This window comes from Harpia harpyja, chromosome 11 (genome assembly GCF_026419915.1).
Source record: "Harpia harpyja isolate bHarHar1 chromosome 11, bHarHar1 primary haplotype, whole genome shotgun sequence".
NCBI classification, from domain to species: domain Eukaryota; kingdom Metazoa; phylum Chordata; class Aves; order Accipitriformes; family Accipitridae; genus Harpia; species Harpia harpyja.
The window spans coordinates 41,825,641-41,848,124 of NC_068950.1; the positions used below are offsets into that span (position 1 = coordinate 41,825,641).

Below are 22,484 nucleotides of genomic sequence, written 5' to 3' on the forward strand. Positions count from 1 at the left end.
GTTGTGTCCCTACTATTGTGACTTACTTAAAAATCTGTTTGTGTCAATTAGTATCCTAATTGCATAAAAATGTGCTTAAAACTATGTGCCCTGGCAGTTTTGTTTTCTTGAAAAGGATGTGATAATAAGCTGACACGAAATAATGAACTTGCTGAAAAACTGGATTGTCACAGAGCACGTGAAAATGACAGTGGAGGGTCCTCATTTAATTGGCATGATTATGTGAGTACTGGATTCAGAGCACAAAAAGTTTGCCCAGTAAATTTTGTGTGCTGAAATCAGTGAATTGAATTTAAAGAAGAATAGAGAGCAACTGTCTGTTCATTTGTTACAGACTTCTGTAAAGAAACTTTAACATTAGAAATATATAGCTACTGGCATCCACCAGAGTAAGACTTCAGTGGATAGAGACAGCCTGCTTATGCTAGTCCTGTTTATCAGAATATGTTTTCTCAGATGGCAACACTAGCAGACTACTGAAATCATTGCCAGGAGAAAAAAAATGTAGAGGAGGTTGTCGGAGAGGGAGAGACACATCACAGAGGGAAAAGTCAGTAATGCAGTGGGAGAACCTGCATGCTAATCACACCATAACTGAGTAGAGTCTGGGAAAAAAGGAAGATTTAAGATGGAACTCATCCTTCTTGAATGTGGGAAGGGTAATAAATAGGTGGGGAAACTGGTAGAGAAGACAATAAAAAGGAAAAGATTTGGATAGCAAAAGGGACAGCCCAAGCAAAAGGAGAACTGGAGAGTGCAAATGTATGTAAAGAGAATGAATAGTCTGGCTACATCTCAAATACCAAATAGCTCTCCTTCATCCATCGCCGTTAATAACAAGAACCTTAACCTTTTTCAAGTCTAGTTTAACCTACAGTGTGTAAAATACAGAGCTCAAAATCCTGAAGGAAAAACAGAAAAGCAAAAGGAGAACACAGATAATAGAACTAGGAAGTGAAACTGTGTTCTGATTAAAAGATATTAAGGATGGCAATGCACTAAAGCATATTAATCTTTTAATAATGATAAAAGGGGCACAGAAGAAAAGAAAATAGAGAAGAGATATTTGAAACACGGAACTAAAATGTGAAAGTACTGGAAATAAGTAACTCTTGTAGTTGGTGTAAAACTTTTGTTTTGAAAAGGTACTGATGTGTGTTTTAGTGCTTACTCTGCTGTGATCTGTATTGAAATACTGAGGTTTACAATTTGTTTGAAGGATATGACTTGTGTATTAGTAAGCATTAGATTAGTTTGTGGGACAGCAACATCCAGTGGGTGTCATTATTCTTATTCTTGAACACATTCTGCTGGTTTTTTTAAAAATACTCTGTCACAGCAGAGTAACGAAAAGGGCTCTTTCGTATCCTGCAGGCTAAACCAATATGACATGATGGACATCTTGTTTTCAGTGTTAATAAAATTTGATGCACTGTTCAGATCTGCTTTTGGCTGGATATAAAGTGTGTTTTTGCTGGACAGCTTCCTGAAGTTTATGAAGGCTTCAAAGTTTTGAGTAAGATAAGGTAAAGAGAAAGAATTGTGTAATATGTATGTCTGTGGAGGCCTTCTATGATTTCTGAATCAGTCCATCTGATACCTATTATGGAAAAGTAAAAATCTAAAAGCTGAGTCGTTATGTCTTACATTTCGACCTACTGTACCAATTTAAAAGAACCTACAGATAAAAATGTGAGTATGGGAGGCCAGTCTTTTGGGACTGGCCTCATAAAAATAGTGTTTACATTGCACCTTTTAAAAAGACATCGGCATTGTTTCAGCAAAAGTAGATAATTTATTGTACAGTATCTAAAATACTGTGTCACTGTTGAAGAGATCCAAAAGTACGCACGCTAAGGATTGCCTGCTTTTCTAAAATCTCTCCTGCAATTTGTGTGGTGCACAGACTCCTTGTTCTCAGTCTCTCTTGAGAATCTTCAAAAGATTTTGAGTCTGCCTCAGAGTATGAAAAATTCCAACTAAGATAAAGGTGAAAGTGACTTATAACAGCAATTAAATTATTTTTAGCGAATAACATATCTAAGCTTTCATTATTATGGGAATGTTCCACACTTATTTGCTGTCTGACTTCAATTAGTCACAAATAGGAAGACTCTAGCAACTCTAAACACTAGTAAAGCCACTGACAAAATCCCACTGATTTCAAAAAGGCCCAGAATGTGTATTTTGCAGAATGCTTGTTTTCTTGGTGATTAAAAAAAATCTAAACATGAGGCTCTTCAATTTTGTATTGTTTATGAAAATACATTTGCGACATATGCTGACAATTCAGTTTAATAGATTTCCCTCTGAAGTGTGAACAATATTTTTAGCTCCTTTAAGAAATTCTAATAGTGTTGCCTAGTACAGGAAATTGCCTTTTAGAGAACCCTATCCAAAATTCTTAATATGAACTCATGCATGTCTGTGTTTGAGCAGTGAAAAATAAAGCATAAGAGATAGAAGCCATACTTGCAGCTTTCTTTTGTTCCTTACAAATAAACTCTGTGTGTGACAGCTATGCTATACATAGTTACGAGCCAGCTAGGGTAAAGGGACATAAGGGCAGATTTTTAAAGACTGTACAGTTTTAGACCTTAATTTTCTGATTATTTAGGTAACTTCCAACGATGATAATACCATGATAACCATGGCAACCACGATAAGACAAACCTCAACAGACCGATTTAATAACAGAATCTTGCAGTGGTGACCTAAACAAGAAGGTGTTAATGAAATGTCGCATACTAACCAGCCAGTTACACTTGGCATCTTTCACAGTGTCCAGCAAATGCTTTCATATTCCTTCTACAGTGAGGAGAAAGATTTCTTTTTTTTAGCAGGATTGGCAAACTGGTCACCAGACTGCGCATTGCAGATGCAGATGCACAGTCTGGTGACCAGTTTGCCAGTTGAAAGGTAATGCTGAAGAAAAAAAAAGACGAACAAAAGAATATTACTTGTTGGGCTGCTGCATTTTGCTGGGTGCAGCACAATGTGGTGCAAGAATGCAGCCTAGGAGAGGAGGAGGAGAGGGCAGGATTTCCACTTTAGCCTCCCCTTAAGTGAATTAAGCAGGACATAATGCATGCTGAAGCTTGGCTGTAGGTCTGCCCCATTCTGTAAGCAAGCTCCTGGCTCCTCTCTGGCATCTCCTGGGTATACGTTTCTGCTGCAGGCTGAGTGCTTGCTGAGTTTGTCCTCCGTCCTGTCTTGTCCTGCACGCAGAAGCTCCAAGCATAGTTCCTCTAAGGGAAGCAGTAATCTCTCTTCCTTTAGATGGTTCTGTCTGACATGGACAGAAGAGCAGCAGCAGTCAAGACAACAAAACTGGCAGCCTTCCAGTCTCCTGCCAAGTTACCCCTTTCTCCAACTCATCCCCTGACAAAACACATCATATGGTATATGCATGATAAACCGTGAACAAATAAACATATCTGCAGTCTACCGTACTGCCTTTCACAACAGGGCAGTCTTTTAGTCTGCATGTTAGTGTACTACCTAAGAGAATAAAAGTCAGGTTATAGTCAAAATAACATTTTAAAATTATGATGATAAACATGAACATAGAAAAAATCATCTTGTGTCCTCACGTATCTGGAATAAAAATACATTTCAATCTGATCTGATAAAATAACTTTGCTTATTGACTAAGTTGACTTTTTTGTTTTGTGGCAGTGGTGTGAGATACTCGGCAATTATTTGTGTGCAGAAAAGCTGTGTTTTGTGAGGGTTGGCTTGCTCTTCTTTAAAATAGAATTTTAATTTTATTTTAATAGGAGTAATTGGAGCAGATGTGAAAGGACATAACCTGCCATGTGAGAACCAGCCAATTACAGCCCGAGTTGCTATGATCTGTGGAACATCTTCATGCCACATGGGGGTAGGTTGTATGCATATTCCTAATTTGTGCAGAATATACTGACTAATGTTTTTGAAGGGAAAAATGACCTTTGTCCTTCTCACCCTTTTCTTTTTCCTTGAATTTTTTCTGGTAACTCTTATCTTTACCTTTGGATATTAATTATATATTACCATGCATTTGCTATCAAGCAAGAACTTTAATAGTAGTAGAAATCAATACTGAAAAATGACATGGTAAGTAAAAACCACGATGCTAGAGTGGCTTAAAGAGCAGCCTGAAATCTGAGCCAAAGACTCTGAGCTTGAGTTATCCGTGACAAGCTTGTCACTAATGTGTTACAGAATAGTGTCTTTGGAGGAGTGCATGTCTTCAGTCACAGCCCTTCTCCCCCACCTCTTCACTTAATCAATATAAATCCTTCTACCTCTGAAAGTTGCCATGATGTATAGAATTATGATATATATCATGACTAAAAAGAAAGAAAACCCCCCAATAAGCAATTTTCACTTTGCTAATTTTTCTCAGTGAATTAATACAAAAGCTTTTTCTGAGATTGCAATTAAAATTTAGTGTCTGCTTTTGAAATTTATACCTTTTTAAAATGTATGAGTCTGAAAGCATTCCATTTAGATAAGTACCCTTTTCTGCCACATTTTTTATTTAAAACTCATTTCGGTCTTAAATTTAGACTGATTATAACTTGGATTTTTCCAAAATGAGCAAATGGCAATGGGAGTGCTAGAGGTTTTTAGAGAGGACTGACATGCTTCATGGAGAGTGATCTCCAGTAGAGTAAAAGAAAGGAAGCTGATAATAAAATGTCAGGCTTAACAGTAAGTTAAGTTGTCTTTGTAGTAACAGCATGAATACGTGGTGATCTTGAGCATGAATAAATGGTGATCTTGTCACATGGATTGTAGTTCAGCAAAGCATTTTAGCACATGATTGAATTTAAAGATGTGAATAATCCTAGTATTGTGAAGCACAGCATTTAACAAAAACTTAAATCCTGTAGACCAATTGGAATATATTTGAATTCCTCCCTACACAAGAGTTTCAAACCTCCAACTCCACCACTCTTAGCTTACTCTGTTTCTGAAAAATGACATTGGTATCTCTTTTTCTATGACAGGGCAGGTAGGGCATCCTGCAAATACCAGCTCTAGGGGAAGAAGTCACCCTTCGAGCTTGCCACTACTTTTATTATTTCCAGGTTTTTGATGGAGGTTTCTGCCCTTTCAGAAGCAGCTGTTTGTGTGAACTCTTCCTAACCCATTTCATTTAGCTGAGTTAGTTGAAATTGTTAAAATGAGTTGGGTTAATAGAGACATAATACTGGACTGAAGGGAGCCGAGGAGCTCGCAGACAGTTTCCCCAGAAGGTCTAAGGGCAATGTTGAGCAGCTGGAAATGGGCCAGTTGGCTCTAACTTATTCCTCTAATATAACTAGCCCTGGAGAAGGACATGTGTGTGGTTATTTATTAATTTTTAATATATGTATATTGGTAAGTTATAACATAGACCCAATTCACAACTATAGTTTGTTTTGCTTCCCAAACTAGAGCATGGCATATCAGTATACGCTTTTACGGCACTTTTTGTGTGCATACTTCACAACCATGAGAGATATGGCTCCATTAAATATGCTAATGTAACAAAAGTGACATGATAAAGTCCATGTTGATGTTAATCAATGTTCTGTTCTGTCATTAAAGCAACCCCAAGGTCATACAGAGACTGTACACCATAGACAAGGTAGAACCTTTTAAGGCTCTTTTAATCACTTGAGTGCAAACTCAGGAATAGATACTTGCGTAGTTTTTGGCTAGATTTAAGTAGATTTTTATTTAAATGTAACTACTCAGCATTTTATAATCATTTCCTTAACTGCCTTCCTTCACTCATCTGCTCAGAGGTATAACAATCTCTAGCCAGCAGACAATAAGCAAATTCTAAACTTCTCTGGATTTAATATGTGAAAGGACTTTGGTTTACTGTTCTTTTATCTATTACCTGCGTAGATTGTATGAAGTGAATGCAGAGCACACAGAGCAGTTGTATTTGTGTTTTAATGAGACCTATATGCAGCTGCATTTGGCTGAAATTAGCTGTTCCTTTTTTTAATTAGGGCTATAAAATGAAAGTATATTATACTTGTGTTTTGATAGAAATATATATTTTCTCTCTCCGTGTGCACCAAGGGACCCTCAGGGCTACAGAGATTAATCATCGAGTTTAATTTAATGCAGTGGGAGAGAGACCTGTGTGGTCAGGCGGGCATTAAAAAGTGCCTTTGATCTGCCTCAGGTGCACTGAGCCCCAGTGAGCCAGCAACAATAATACCTTTGTGAGATGATCAGAGACGAGAGAGGGAGAAAATGGCCTGTGTGGAAACTCAAGGCCGTCCTTTGTTGTGGTTCTGGCAAACGAAAGAGCCAACTGTCAGGAGAAATTCAGAAAACAGAAAGCAGGGTGAAAGTATGGTTGGATTTCTTTCAAGGGATCGTAACAGGAAACTGTTCGGATCATCTGCTATGCCTTTCTTCCCCCCTCCCTTCCTCCTTTTTTGGTGAGGGCAGGGGTACTATTGGTGTATGTGTGTCGGTACAGTATTTCCATTCTCTAGACCAAATACTCCATGAGTCACAGAAGCAGGTATTGCTTGAACACAGCATTTACTTTAAGAGAAACTACTCCATGACCCAGTTTTCATTACCTCAAGGACTCTAGAGATCTTGAACAAAAGACTTTGCTAATCATGCCTTTGATATTTTAGAAAGTACAAATGTGGAACCTAATTTTACTCATGGCTATAATAGTTTAATTTGTGGTAGAACTACCATTTTTAAGTGAGGATACGCTTTTGGAATTAACCACTGACAGTTTGGGGTAATCGGACACACACAAAGCATTTTGTGTTTCTGTTGAGATACTTGAATAGCTCATGAAAGAAGCGAAAAGCGTGTTGTAATTAGGTTACTGATCCAAGTCCAGGTCTGAGTTGGTAGTTGCTGAAAAGTCACTGCCACCTCAGGGCTCATCCATTATCCATGAGGAAAAAGAAGAGAAAAGATGGTTTTCTGAATATTTTTGGACAGTTATTCATTTTACATGATTCTCTGCTGCCTCCTTTGCCCTAGCAAAAGTCATCGGCAGAATTTGCATTTGTAATGGCAAATAAGCTGTCCTTTTATTTGTGAAGGGTTGTCTCCTAGTTTAGGGCTGGGATTCATTTGCTGTAGCTTTGATCCGGCTGTGCATTGTAGGTATTCCTTTCAAGTGACAGATCCTCAGTGGCTGACTTTTCTGAGTGGGCTGCTGCATGTCATCGTGCTTTGCAGACAGGGTCTCTAAGCTCCAGCACCCACATTTAGTTTTGGAACTTTTAGGAGACTTTCCTTGTGTAGCCATGGCGACTACACAAAATGTGTGAGTAGTTTTTCACAGTAAAATAGCAGCAGGTTTGAGGCATTGAAATAGGAGCTTGCATGTTATTCCTGACTAGTAGTTTGCAAGGGTCTAACAGACATGCCCTAACTTCTGGGAATAAGGTAATTGGTTTCCCTAAAAGCTTGTCTTCCTGCCAGTGTCTTACGGGTTTTATGGGATATTTTAAAGATTTCAAAAATCCTTTGTTTTATGTGATCAGAGGGATTTCAGGTACAGATATCTGTATTATCTTGTCCCAGTCCTGAACACAAGCATGCTTATCATTTTGTAGGTGTGTAAAACCACCACGAATTGAGTTAATTCACAGGTGCCAGATAGCAAACAGCAAAACAGTAATATGAACGACCAGTGTGACAGGGTACTTGTACACAGAAATTTCCTAGTATTCCTTGGAGCAAGTGATCTAGCAGTACTACTCCTTCTTTCTGGTAGATAAATCTTGCAGTTTCCCATACCTGGTATCAGCATATCACTCTTCTTGTGGGCACTAAATTCACATAATAAAACTTCTTTTTTCCTCAAAGTAAAATGTTTCATTAGACTGTGAGGTTTTTGTCAAAGAGACTACAGGTTTGAGTAAACTTATGTGACACCTAACAGACTGGGACTGGGTTTTGGTAACCAGAGGTTGTGAAAGGAATTTGAAGTAATTTAAAATGGTAAGCAGAAATAAATGGTAGTTCTGGAGTGGGAAAATTGAGAGTGTTGAGGGTTACAGAGTCACTAGGGCATAGTGCCTCTTCCCCCAGACTGGGACTTTTATGGAGGACAAGGATGATATGAATGCAGAACTGCAAGTTTCAGAAATATTGAAGTCCGTTGTGAGAGAGAGCAGGGATCTTCTTTTGCAACACCCCATCTCTCTTTTGTTGTCTGCAGTATGCGGTCCTTGCTAATCTTGTATGCATACAGGATATGTGCTATTTATGTGTATTGAATAAAATAGCCTTGTTAATAAAATGTGTATAAACTCTCTATTTCTGCCTGTTTTGTGGTGAGTTAGGCGCACTTAGAGATCAGCGTTCTGCTTTGCACTTGTCCCAGAACAGTTGTTCCATTATGAAAATATTTGTCATTCTTCCTCTAACACCTTTTTGGATTCACAGCTGAAGAAAGTAGCCAGGGCAGCTTCTAATGGGAACATTGTCTGGCTTGATTTCAGCCTACCAAGGCAGGAGGGGTGTGAATTTGCTGGCATTTTGAGTCCCAAATATACAAGGTTTGTGTTCCTTCCTATCCAGAGTCTCAGATACATTTTTCTGTCTTCTTTTGGTGATGTGGTCTGTGTGCTTCCTCAGCCATTCTTTCTTCTTTATCAGCTCTCTGTACTCTGAACTTCTTTTGGGGGATTATCAGGGAATCTTTTCAGGTTTAGATGGAGTCTCTTCCTTTGCATCTGTTTTTGTTACTACTCTGACTCTTGTCATTGGGAACTGACTCACCTGGCTTGGTGTGCAATTCTTTTTTCCCTGGGTGATAATGTGTATGTGGTTTGAAGCTTATAATTTAGTCATTTCTTAAATTGGAGAGGCACAAGTAATTTATCTTCTATCTTTTCAGATTTACTACATGATCTAAAAGACAGAGCTTGAGCAATGACACGAACAGCGAAATGGGCAGATCATTTTGCTCTCCCAGTGTTTACTATGGATTATTTCAGGAAGAATATCCCATACTTTCTTTTACCAAGCCTGACTAGTCTTTGCCTGTTTTCTGCTAAAGGAACTTCAGCCCAATTTGATTATTCTAAATTTGTTCATTTGATTCTCGTGATGACTGGCAAACACAATAGAGCTTCTTTGCTCTACAATATCCGCCCAAGCTGCCAGCTTTGTTCACACAAATAGAGTGTAAAGCACGTTTCCACCCCCAAAGCATGCACAGTACGTGTCCTTTGCAGTACATCCTGGAGTGGAGACTGCGGAGACATGCTGGCTCAAAGTGTTCTCATAGCCTGATCTCTGTAATCTCAGTGGGAGCCAGACCAGCAAGTGGATTCAGTATATTTTGGCTCTGATACGAGAGTCTCCTCTTCAGAACATGCCACGTTGTTAAAGCAGCAGAGTTCTGAGTAATTACCACACAGGGACTCCTCAGCTGCTTGAAATCATCTGTGATCAGGGGAAAACTTGCAGGGACTAAATAGGCTGGTACTTGCTTTGCCAGCTATATTTAATCTAGTGGGATGGCACTAAGCAATGTGTTTCTGGAGAGCGAGTCGGAGGACTGCGTGCAGCACTTCAGCCTCGCGCTCTTCAGTCACTGCTGCACATGCAGCCCTGACGTGAAACGTGCAGTCTCCGAGGGGACAGGGCCAGAAGCCCAGGGCAACGTGTCTGAGTGCCAACTGGCTGTGACCCAGGGTTTAGCAAAGGCAGCAATTTGTCCTTCTCCTGACCAGGGGAAAGGGGCTGGGTTTCAGAGGGTCAGGCGAGTGGGGAGAAGGGGGAGGAATGCAATAGGAAAAAAAATAAAAGCAAAACTGTTGAAGCTAGGGCAGCCTGGACACGTTTTTGAAATGTTCTGCGAGAGCTTTACGAAATTGATAAGCGCCTGCCCTCTTGGTTTTTTAATATTCTGCTCTTCTGTAAGGCCTGTTCTGCACATGAGTCACAGAGGTAGTGTCTTTCAAATGGGAGAAATAAATTACTATCGCAGGAACCTCTCCCTTGCTCTGTCCTCATTCAGCTCAGTTCTGCCGGCTTATATATTGAATTTGGCAGCAGTCACAGTGCTGACTTCCCAGCTAATGAAGATGTTTTACATTCAGGGAGGGCTGCATGAAATGAAAACCACATTTACTTCACGACTGTTGTTACAGGTTGCCTGTCCTTAGTGTATACAGATTTAGCCTTCCGAGGAAAAGGTCACAGAGCCTATTTAGGTGCCTTTTCAGCCTATGGCCTTGGAAGGGTTATATAGCCATAAAATTGCCGCCGCCTTCTACTTGTCCCTCAAAGAAGTCCTCCACACCCTTTTTTAATGAGACTGTCTCATTCCATGTTCTAGCATCCTTGGTTTGAAAAAAAAACAAACGAAACTGTAATATCCCCTTTGCTGGCATTAATTTGGCATTGTACGCTTTGCTTGCTTTGTTTTGTTTTTAAAAGGCGAGAAGTAAAATATTTCTGCTAGCAGGGTATATAAAAGATTGTTGCTTTTCTGACCTCCTTATTATATTAATAAAAGCTAGGAAGACTTCAGTAGTGGTGGGAGATCATGTGCAGGCAGCCTCCAAAACCCAAAGCACTTACTTGCAGAACTAGTAAACCACAAAGCTTAAGATCTTGAAATGTAAATAGGAAGTTGGAGAGTTTACTTTAGAGCCAGCAGTGGTGAGTCTGTATAATGTTTATTTCTGCTTGCCTCCCAGCCTTTCCTAAAGCTTGGCAGAGATGAAAGGGAGGCTTTCTTGGTAAATGAGTTATTAGAAGTTTCTGTTATGAGCAAGATTCCTTTGTTCCTGGCCTGACATAATTCAAAGCTCAAGGTATGCCTTGGTGACTGGGAGAATAGGACGTTCCTGTTTAGTGTATGCCTGTCAGAGACATCCAAGTTTCGCACACCATCGCTTTGCTGGTAATCAACCTGTTCAGGGTAATGTAGCTGAAAGCAATACAATCCCTATTGCACATAAACTAGATAATGCTTAGTAACATGTCCAGAAAACTGTGCAGTCAACTCTCCTTCCCTTTTGTGGACAGATCATTTGAGTTCAAAGACTCAAAGAATAGATGTGGACAGAGTCAATGCTTTGAAAAATATTCTACTTGGAGACTATAGGCTGATATTCTTGTGACGTCTCACTGACATCAGTGAAAACACTTGCTTAGAAAATTCCCACATGCGGTGGTTTCCATACTGCAGTTAACTGCAAACTACCCTGTGTGACACAGAGCCATGTATTAGGGTGTTGAATTTATAATACTAAGCCTTTCTGCAGTGTCTTCTCTTTGGTGGTCTTGGGGTTCTTTGAAACAGTGAATGAATGGGGTAGGAGAGTAGGAACTGTTATTCCAGTTTTATTAGGTGGGAGACTGAGGCACTTCATAGTTTAGTAGGTTTTTAATTGCTATGTCTTTACTTTCACAAACTGCACCTAGCCAGTGCTTTGGGAGTGTGTGACATCTGAGTTGGAAATTTTGCCTTGTATGATGCAAAGTTCTTCCGTGTTCTCAAATGATAGCATTTACACACTACAGGCAGTAGTATATTGCACTATATGATAAACAATGTGTAAACCAGAGATCTGGTTTCTTCCTTCCTTGGATTTTCTCTTCTTTTTGGTGTAAGCACAATGGATATAAAGGCTTATGTTGGGCTTCTTCCAGGTCTGACTGCTAATAAGGCTCCTCTGCTGTTCCTCGCTCCTTTTCCCATGTTTTGCCTTAGGAAGAGCGAGCAAGAGAGACCGAGCTTCTTATGTACTTATGTTGACACTAGTAAGATTTAGCTGGTCTGGCTGCCGGAAATACTGGGCTGCCTGATTTGGGCCTCTCTACTTAAAGCAGTGTGGGATTGAAGGTTACCTGTTAGCAGGTCTTGCACCTTTATTTCCTAACTATAACAGTTGTATATTTTAATAGAGTTTGGGGGATTTTGTTTCTTCTGTTGTAGGAAGGGGATTGTATTCTGTATTCTGTAGCTAGGAAGGTTATAAAATTGCCTTCCTTCATTGATGTTCAGATAGCATAGCATCAGTCCATTGTAGGGAACAGGGTAAAGCAACTTAATTTTGATTCATTCTTTATTTATCATTATTCTTGGTTTTGTTCATGGAAGTCCAGCAGCAGCAGTGGCTCTTTGTTATAACAGAAGACTTTTATCTTTCTTTTTCTGTATTCTTCGAAGTGATGATATCAGATTTGACAGGTACAACACTCTCATCAATGCTGCAAACTAACCAATTCTGATTGCTCCTCTCTAGACCCAGAAGAATGTATTAGCCTGAAGCCCACAGTCTTGAGCAAACCCGAGTGTCTTCCTGGAGTGTTCTGTTCTGAGGAGAGCTGGATAGGGGATTTCTCTCAGATCACAAGCATATTTATGTATAATGAATAGCCTTTCCAGATCCCTTGTTTATCTTGGTTTTGTGAGAAGGCATGAATTTATTAAACAGCCTGCTTATTCTATGTGTCTAGATCTCGTGGTGAACAAAAAGGACTTCTTTTTGTGCTCCTTTTCTTACAAGAACTTAACTGAACTGTAAAAGAATAACTAAAATACAAATGAAATGAGATATGATAAGGGATGTCCTTGGTCATCAGTTAGGTTGTCTCCGGGCCCTGAAATAATTAAGTAGCATTTTCGAGGGAATACAATAATTGTATGAAAAACAACTTAATAGTTTTCTGTTTTAAAATTTTGGAATTAGCCATACTTGCAATGAGTAGTGTGGAATTTGGGGTCAAAATCCCCGATTTTGTTTAGTGTTGCTGGTTTTCTGTATGATTCTGTCAGATTGTTGCCTTTCCTTAGTTTACCCACTTGCAATATGAGCATAAAACTGAAGCTGTGCAGACAGAGATCTTTCTAATGAAAGGCGTGATATGTGAGTGCTGAGTATTAAGGACTCCATGGTCCAGGGTGGTATAGATGCAATGGTATTTCTAAGTATCTTTTTACTTTTCTTAACAGCAACAGATCCCCTAGTCAGGCAAACTTCATCAGTATTTGGGCAGTAGGCCTCTTACTAAGGTTTTTTCCTCTATTTCCAATTTTATTCAGCCTGTCATGAATCAGTAGTTCTTCATCTAAGTTTCCTGTTGTTGCTCCAGCTGTGGGTGGGGGAAGATCTTAGATGGGGCAAGTTTTATTAGGGAGAAAGTAAATCTCTTCTGATATAATCATTCTGGAAGCAAAATGAGGAGAGGCATTAGCTGCTGCTTTTTCCCCCAGCGTCAGCCGGGAATCACAGTTTATGCTGAGTTCATTGTTTATAACTGTGGGTGAAGGCCTGAGGTCCTCTCTCAGTGTTTACTCTGTCCTTGGGAGTTTGTCTCAGTAAGTAAGGTCTGAATAAACACCAAGTAAGGTTCTCAGGATTTACCCATTTAGTTATTCAAATGTTTAAAAATACATTTAAAATAGTGTGTGATAGCATATCCCATATAATGTAAATCTGCTTCCAGTAACTCAGGGGTATTGCAGAAGATTTATTTTACCTGCAAAGATGATACTGTTGTTGGTAGTGGCTTTCACTAATACAGAAGGAATACTTACCTAATGGTGAAAAAGGAAAATAAATCTCTAAAATGAACTGTTTTATGCAATAAATAAATAAGGAAGGCCTTAAGGTATGTGGGAAGGGCATCCAGATGATAAATACACCAGACCTCATTTGAAAGGATTTTGGTTTCCCTTGATATTTCCCATTGGTTGCAGTAAGAGCTGCAGGTTTTGAAGAATAATTCTCCCCCATAAATAATAAGGTTAGGAATAATAGCTACATGCAAAACCCCCTTGAGTTTCCTGTTCAAATGTCACATCTGAGCTTTCTTTCCCACCCTTGCCTTGGAATTTCTGTCACATCAGCTACTAAGCTCCAAGTTCTTCAGGACTGTCAACATGTGATAACAAGGAGTTGACTGGATTGGGGTTATCAAGACTTGGACTACTTAGCACGCATATTACATATAACTATGAAAATACTTCTCAAGAGAAGGCAAGGATCTTACGATACAATCTCCAGGAAGGGGTATGAGACAGGATAGCTCACATCTTCCTACAGTTCACAATTCTGCCATCAGCTCTTTGGGAAAAGGTCAGTGCTAGAAACCTCTTATGGAGACCCTCTGTTTCTGTGCTGGCCCAGCGTGTCGCACTGCTGTCTTCTAGCCACAGTGACAAGGGCTGGGCCTGCCTTGGACTACACAGGGTTTGGCTGGGAGGCTTGGTGGGGTTTTCCTAAATATCATTTGGAGGTGGAGTTGTTTTTGTATCTGGTGAGTGAGGTGCAGCATCCACCAGTATTTGTGACACAGCTGTTCCATGTGCACAGTTCCTAACCTTTCATGTTGTGATGAGGTCTCACTAGTCTCCTAAAATAAGAGAGTGCTGCAAGTGGTATCTGAAGTGTCTTTGTTTAGGAACCAGAACTGAAGTTGAAGGTTGTGAGCTAAAGGAATAATTCTGAGACACTTAAAAAACTCCAGTGTTCTTGTAAAAGATTTATACTGATCTACAAGTCAGCATTATAGTAAGCTTCTTTTCTAATGCACAAATGGAGCTTTTTACTGAGAGATTGCTAACATTCATGAAAAATGTGTTTTGTTTGCAATCTCAGACCGTCACTTTTGAAGACTCGGTCTCTTGTGTTGGTTGGAAGTAAGAACAGAAATTTGCTTGAACCTCAACTCACTGGAGTCTGGGAGGACATTCTGGGGAAGAATTATTTTATGTTTACCCTGTTCCTATGCTCTTCCCTAAGCCATCTGTTACTGGCCACGGTGAACAACAGGTTAGCAGGCTGTATGGATCTTTGGTTTGACTTTTTCTTTTTTTTTTTTTTTTTTTAAACATTGAGAAGAGTTAGTTCATATTGTGATGAGCTTTGAGGAATTTAATTTAGCATAGCAGCAAATTGTAATGTTATAAAGTGCATATTTAAAATGGCCTGCAGTTAGTTGTCTGTGCTGGAAGATTTATAATCTTCACATAAACTGGCATTTTGTGACAGTGAGTATCTATCATTGGAAGAGAAGTAAAAATAAATGGGTGGTATAAATTGTTTGAGGCCCTATATCCCCAGTGAGCTATTGTTATGAGAGGCACAGAAGTAACTGCTGTGAGTCATGGAGCAGCATTGCTTTAGAAGGGTACATAATAGCATTTCAGCAGAGGACACAGCAGAAGCTATGGTGTAACCAGACAACCTTTCAGTCCATTTATCAAAACACTTGTAGTTCCCATTTCAAGGAAGGCGACACAGTAAATATGAGCAAAAAAAAAAAGGTTAATCTGTATATCTGTATCCAGACATTTCACTAAATAAAACAATAAAATAAATCAATGCAGAACCGCTCGTGCTTAAGTGCTTAGCAAAAAGCTTCTGAATCCATCACAAATATGGGCTTTTTTTTTCTGTTTTGGATCTTGAAAACAATTTAACAGATTAAAGGTCTTTTTTTGCCAATTTATGTAAGAGACCTTGACCTTTGGGAATACAAAGAGAAGGATTATATGCTACTATGTGTCTGTTGTATACTTTCCCAAGCCGAAACATAAAATATGCTTAGTGTTAATGGATACTGATAAAAGGCAGAAGTAAATATATGTGAACGTTCAAGCTTGGAACCGTCAAAATTCATCTAGTTTAAAGGTTTTGTTTCAAAGCTGAGCATTCAGTCGGGGTCCCTGATAAGGCATTTGAAGTTCTTGCATCTCTGATTTAGGCAGATGGAAATGGTGGACACTGAATGCGTCTGGAATGATTACCCATGAATTACTTCTTATATAACTTCTTCCAGGGCTGAAACTCTCGAGTTGTCCCAGGCTTAGTTCCAAGTTTGCTTCCTGGAATAAACACAGGAGGTTAATCTCACACCCGAGGAATAAAAACTTACAGGGGTGCAAATTTTCTGTTGAGGACACTGGTATTGTTTTTCTGTGTCTGGGGAGAACAAACCCAGGGACAGTTCTAGAGGCTGGTGCTGTGCTTAGAATTCTCTCTGCTCCCGTTGTGATCTTCTGGAGACCTATCTCATATATGACTCTGAATGACCTAACTTAATCTGAAACTACTCTCTAGACCCTCCTGGCCTCTCCTTGTACTGATACAGAAGCTGTTTGATCCACTTGCTCCAGCCCCTCTCTGGGGATGGTTCTCAGTTCTTGGGTCCGGTGTCTCAACCATCTTACAGTTCCTCATAAAACTCTTCTTTCTAGAGAGAAAACAGCGTCATTCTTCTACAAAGGAAATGAGTACATCTACCCCTCTAACACCTTTTAGTTTATGGTATCTTTTTAGAAGATCATCTGTTGGATCACAAGCAGCCTCCCCAGCCCATTGGTCTCAGGAGTACTTCTCTACCATCTCGATCTTTTTGCCTGTTGCTCAATTTGAATGATAGATCTTACTGCTCAGATTTTCTGTTCGTTGGTTTCAGTTTTACCTGAACAGTGTTCAGGACTTGCCTCTTTATAACAGGAGTCTCGGGATCCAACTTCCAAGATGGTAGAGCTACCTAACCCCAAGCTGCCATTCTCTTCCATCACATGTGATGTTAGTGAACCTGATTCATATATATGACTCAGAGTTTTTTTAGTGCTTCATGGGTGGATTACCCACATGAATGCAAACATGAGGGTCTGCTGCTCGCAGTGGGTCTGTAAAGTCATCACTCAATGGTCAGGAGATCACTGGCAGAAATCTGCCAGCTCTCTGTGGATCTCATAGAAGGTTGAGAAGTTTCTGTCTGTTCCAGAACATTGATTTTTATATTTCCCCTCTCTAATTGTTTGTCTCACAAGTGGCTACAGGTAGCATGGTAGGGTGATTACTTAATGCTCCTGATACGGATACCATTAAGCCGTGCTCCTCTTCTAGCTTGTGCTTTTAAGTGGCCAGCTTCCAAATGCTCATGTCCTGTTACAGCTCTCATCTTTTGCAAACAGCAGGCAAATTTCAGCAAACAATTGAAACATGACTTGAAGAACACATTATTCAGGTGTGGCCTTCTCAGCTTGTGTGGCCAGAGTGCTCCTGGGTAAAGATAAGATGAGGTGGCTGAGAGATGCATTGCATCTCCTAATGCTTCCTTGCACCTTTTTTCCATGGTGCATCGTCTGCTTTTAAACAGTGGGTCATAGATCATGTGTTTGTGATATCTCTAATCCTCCTCACAACTCCTTTATTACAACATAGAGAGAGATAATGAGAATATAGGTTGTAGTCTCTCTCTTATGCTTTTATCAAAAAGTACATGAAGGGACAGGCTCCGTAGGTACAGCTAGGAGAAGATTTGTTTGAACGGGAAGGAGCTACAAGGACAAGGCTGGTAGCCTTGTGAGAGTTTGGTGGCTAAGTATCATATATTGTTTGGATTTCAGTACCAGTTCTGAACTGGAGTATCCGCTCTGTTTTTATTCTGTCCTTGTGAGGAGAAAATTAATTGGAAATGTTTAATGCAGCCCTAAACGCAGTGAGCCAAACTCAACTTTCTTACAGTTGAGTTTCCTTGCCCTGATAAGGTAGGCAACATATAGTGAAAATAAAACATATACTCATCCTATTTGATTTAATTATGCTTGAAATTTTCTTCTCTCTCTCTCTGTCTCTCATTTTACTAACATCTTTTCCTGGCTGAAAAGGAGATTTATAAAAATACATTTTTTGGCAGAGAAGGGATATTTTATTAACATTTCACCATTTTAAAACAGATAATAGTAAGGCAAACAAAATGAAGAGCATTTTGCATCCAATATAATTTTTGTTTTTTCCTGCTTTTATATTCTGCTTTTGAATTTGGAGTTTTGAGTGCAAAGAGAGGAAGTCAAAAGTTTACAGTAGGAGAGGCAGGCACCCTATTTTCCCCTCAGGAAAATAGCAGGATTTTATAATGTGAAAAATATTATTCTATTTAAAACAAATCTCAGTTGTCCAGGTTTGCTGGTTAATATCTGAAGGCTGATATCATTGCAAGCTTCTTTCACAAGATTAGTATTAAAAAAAAAAAAGATAATTTTTAAAGCCTTTTCTATGATCAAGTAATAAGAGTACAGGCAGATGAAGAAATTATCTGAATAATCTATAGTGTATATTTGCACAATCTCAGCAACTCTGCAGTAGCACTCCTGGCCCTGGTTCCTGCGGAATGTGCGAGGTCCCTGGGATCTGTCACACGATACACCACAGAAAGATGATGAATAGAGGTGGTTTTGCCAGGCAACTGACCTCCTAGTTTTGCTGATAATAATTTATTCATGCGGCTGTACCCTAAGACATACTAATACCATACATATCATGGGCTGAAAACTGATGCAGCATATTGAAAAAAAAACATAAAATGCCCACAGTCAGCTCAGATGAAGAGGCTGGACCTGGCTGCTATCTAAAAATGGGCTGCCTTGTAGAGGGGTCTGTTGCTCTGATAAGGAGTACAGTGAGTTAGTTAAGCCCCATAGCATCCATTGTCAGAAGGTTTTCTCAGAAATGCAACTTCAAACTGGCTTCTGGTGGCAGACCTCCAGAAAAGCTGCTTATACAAGTGCAGCCTGTGACCTCTTGCACTCCCTGCTCTTGGCAAAGGCCTGATCTACTGCATTTTAAAAGGTAAAATAAAATACAGCTGAATAAAACAGTTTGGTTTTTTTTTTCCGCTAAATTTGATTTTTTTGTTGTTGTCACTTTTAAGCAACATTTTAACTGATGTGTTTAACTCTGTTAAGAACCAGGATCCTCTGGGATCGGGGGGAAACCCCCAAACACTGCCTTACAGTTTCTGCTGGTGGATTAGTTTTAAAGCAGTAAACATCTCAGTATGTGGTCATCCTCCTTGCTGAGGAGCATGTCTAGTAAAGTCATGTCCAGTTCTCAGTTTTTGAAGCGTGCTTAGGGAGCTAGTGTGGTGTTCTTAGAGGCAAAGCGCTGACTGCAGGAGCTGTCTTCAAGAACTCTTTTGTTCCCTACTTTTAGGAAATGAAGAACATGAACATGCAGAAGCAGGCAGATTTCTTTCTTCTTCTTCTGTATCTAAGTATCTACTGTCCCTCTTTTGAAGAGGTATCTCTCACCTGTATGGATATTTGCTAGCATTCTTAATTATAGACACGAAAAAACTAGGGCCAACATACTTCCTAAGGGTAGGTGCCCCAGTCCACGTTTGGATCCCTAACAGCTGGCTTCATGTTTTAAGTTCTTGAGCCAGAAATCAATGGGAAATGTGGGTCTTTGGCTTTTTTGAAAATCAGAGTACTTATTTAAGTGTCTAAATACAAGTGTTAGCCTAGGTCTACAGACAGTAAAAATCAACATATTTCCATGGAAGTTGATGGTTAATATGCTGGTTTGTACAAGTTGAGGCTTTGGCTTCCAAGGCTGGAAGCACTTGGTCCAGATGAATTTCTCTTTATACCCATAAACATAAATTAAGTACAAGTCAAATAACTAATATTATTGTGATGCAACATATTCTTTCATTAAAAATTACAAGATTTAAAATTTTTCCAATACCTTTCCTTATTTAGCCTTGAATAAAAATCTCACAGTGGAAATGTTTAATAATCTCAGTGAAGTTTTCCTCTAATTAATTCTTATTAGATATAAAGCCAGGTTGTGCGGTATATAGTCCCATTGCATAACTCACCTGAAATATTTTCAGAGATGAGGCAATCAAGTTGCCCTGGGAGTGTGGTTTCTTTACTGGGCATTAATCACATACCTTGTTTGGTCTGTAGTTTGTAGACCAGTTAATGTTTTATGGAAAATTTAGAAAATTAGAAATAGTTCTGCATGCGTGTCATTCACATTTGCCCTTCTCATAAGGGTTACTATTTGGAATATGAGGTAACAGTAGTCCCTAAGAATTCATCTGTGAATTCTAGTTTTAGGTTGTACTGAAAGTTCTTCCCGGAAAATAACTAAAGCAGGGATTGAACTGGAATACGAGCTCCAAATCATCATCAGAAATTTCAGATCCCAGTCTGCATTTTGATGCATACTCTGTATGTTTCTAATTCCTGTAATTTTTACTTAAGGGTGTTATTGTGGCTGTGATTGGTTTGATTTTTGTCATACAAGTTTGTGATATTACCAAGTGCAGAATAAGCAGCAAAATCAAAAAGGTCTTTGTTTTAATATTGTCATACATCTCCTTTGTGGGTCTGCTGCACTTGGAACCTTGCTGAACTGCTGGACTGAAATGTGCTGGATCTGTGTTCTTAATGTTATCGTGGTGTGTAAATAAGCAATATCAGCGTCTTCTCTCTCAGCTGCTCAATTACATTTTCTGGGTGTAAACTCTCCTCCGAGACCCCTCAGGCCGATTGCTTCAGGCCCTGAGAACTAAATAGGCACATACACCTCTGCCAGAGCTCCAGTCCTGTGAGCAGTCACCATTTACACTCACCTCTCCTGAGACTAAAGGCAGTGAGGGGACATGAGTGACATAAAAACATGTCTTTACTACAGCCAACATAACAGAAACCAACTTGGGCAAAAAAATAATACTGAATACATGTGTCTGTTTCAACTTTCCTACCACAGGCCACTCTCTGGCCATAAGTTTATGCTCTGGGCAGTGCCCAGAACCCTTTGATTCTCTTGCATGATTTTTTCTGGTTTGGATGATATTTGCCTTTCTGTCTGTCTCTTTCAACCTTGCCTGGCTCCACAATCAGAAATCTTATCTTACAGTATCTTATACTGCAAAAACATTGCCTGATGTCTTTGAATTTTTTTTTTGTTGTTGCACAGCCTCAATAGAGATAGTTGGACAATTTTGTTTTGCTTTGATTCATTCTGTTGCCATTCTCATAACTAAATGGGAGCTTCTAAGGTTTAGTAACTTTCCAGGTCTCTGGGTTTGGTAAACCGGTGACATAGCCTTGGCAACAAATGATGGAGCACATATTCAGCAAGGCATTTGTGAAAGTGATTTCATCACATAAACCAGAATTCTTCAACTGCATGTAAACAGATTACCAAAATCATCTGTGGATGGGTGTGTTCAGGCAGAATCCCAAAGTCCATGTTCTGTATCTATTTTGTTGTCGCTCAAGTAACTTTCAAGCTTCCAGTGGGATAAAGTTAGCTCTGTGCAAAAATTTTTGTGGCCTAGTCTGAGTATCATTGCAGAGCAACTCTGTCACTGTGGATGGCCCAGGGGATGCCAACCTGTCACATGGAAGAGAGCTATGTGACTTGCCACCACAAGCTATGCGACTACATAGCAAACCGATGATGGCCAGGGGACATAAGCTTAAAATATAATCAAATAAATTACTGGTGGTATATGACCTATAGGAATTGGAATATTAATAATTTTTAATTTCCTTTGTGTTCTGAATTACATTTCTTGCATTCCAAGACCTTATTTTCTTTATATTTTACATCAGGGTAAAGCTTGAATGCTGTTATGTGTTTAATTTGTAATTACTGCTAATAATAAATATATTTTAAGAAGCTGACTGTACTCACCGTAGGCTTACTCTAAAGACTTGCCTCCAGAGTTAAGGGGAAGCTTAGTTTTAAACCCATTTAGTGCTTGAGAAATAATGCCAGGATGGCGATTTTAGAGTAGGCATCAGTTCACTGAAAATACAATTGCATGCCCCAACTCCGCCCAGTTAATATATATGCCACCAGAAAGTGCTGTTACTAAATCACACATTCAGTAGCTATTGCTATGACCTAAGTTTGAACCAGAAACCTAGAAATGAAACATTCTTGGGTTTCCCTTTGAATTCTCTCCTTTTTTATGAATCTCTTTCATTCTTTGTCAGAGAGTTGTGGTCGAATAGCTATATAAGACCCATCTGTCAGCAGAAGCAAAATGATACAGTTTTCTTAATACAGGATCTTATGCATCAATGTAAACCCCCTGAATTGAATGAATGTCAGTATTCTCAATCCACAGTCAGTCAGAAACTTTGAAAGTTAAAAGTCAGCAGAGAAGTTAATGAAAGTATTTGACTTGTCAATGATCAAAGTCCGGAACTGTAAAGAGCATTTATTAGTTGGTGACTGATATGGTGCTTTTCCTTGTTTCTTTCCCTACTCTCCATTAATATCTTATATCTTTTTTCATACCTGCCTTAGCCTAACAAAAGCAGCTGTTATTCTGAATTTCTGGCTATAGAAGCTCATAACTGAGGTGATTTTCAAACAAATTTTCCAACCTACCTTCTCATTAGCAAATGGTTACTCTAAAAAAGTTGTGACAGTAGAATGAAGGCTTAATTTTGCTTCCATGTAAGTGAGTGTAAGTCAAGAATAGTTCCACAGAAATTTGATTTTCTCTCTCTATGGCATACTGCAAGTAAATAAAGAATCTGACAGCAACACTAGAATGCTGCCAGATATCAAAGGCCCAATATTAGGAAGCAGAAATGAAAATGGAAGATGGTGGATATATACCAGTGTATCTTGTTAATATAAAGATTTACTTTTCAGGTAATAACCAAATTCTCTGATAGTGTTATTGTAAGGAATTTGTGTAAGCCTACACCA

General features: G+C 39.2%; 1 protein-coding gene across 6 annotated transcripts in view; it reads left to right on the forward strand.

The window, feature by feature from the left end:
* Positions 1–22,484, forward strand: part of FGGY (FGGY carbohydrate kinase domain containing) — a 301,158-nt gene that overhangs the window by 226,561 nt on the left and 52,113 nt on the right. For all 6 annotated transcript variants that reach the window (XR_008237131.1, XR_008237130.1, XM_052801137.1 and 3 more), the window contains one exon: positions 3,780–3,883. Coding sequence is in view for 4 of the 6 variants with exons in the window: in XM_052801137.1 (XP_052657097.1) it covers positions 3,780–3,883 (104 nt within the window). In the remaining 2 variants the exon portion in view is untranslated. The remainder of the gene's footprint in view (positions 1–3,779; positions 3,884–22,484) is intronic.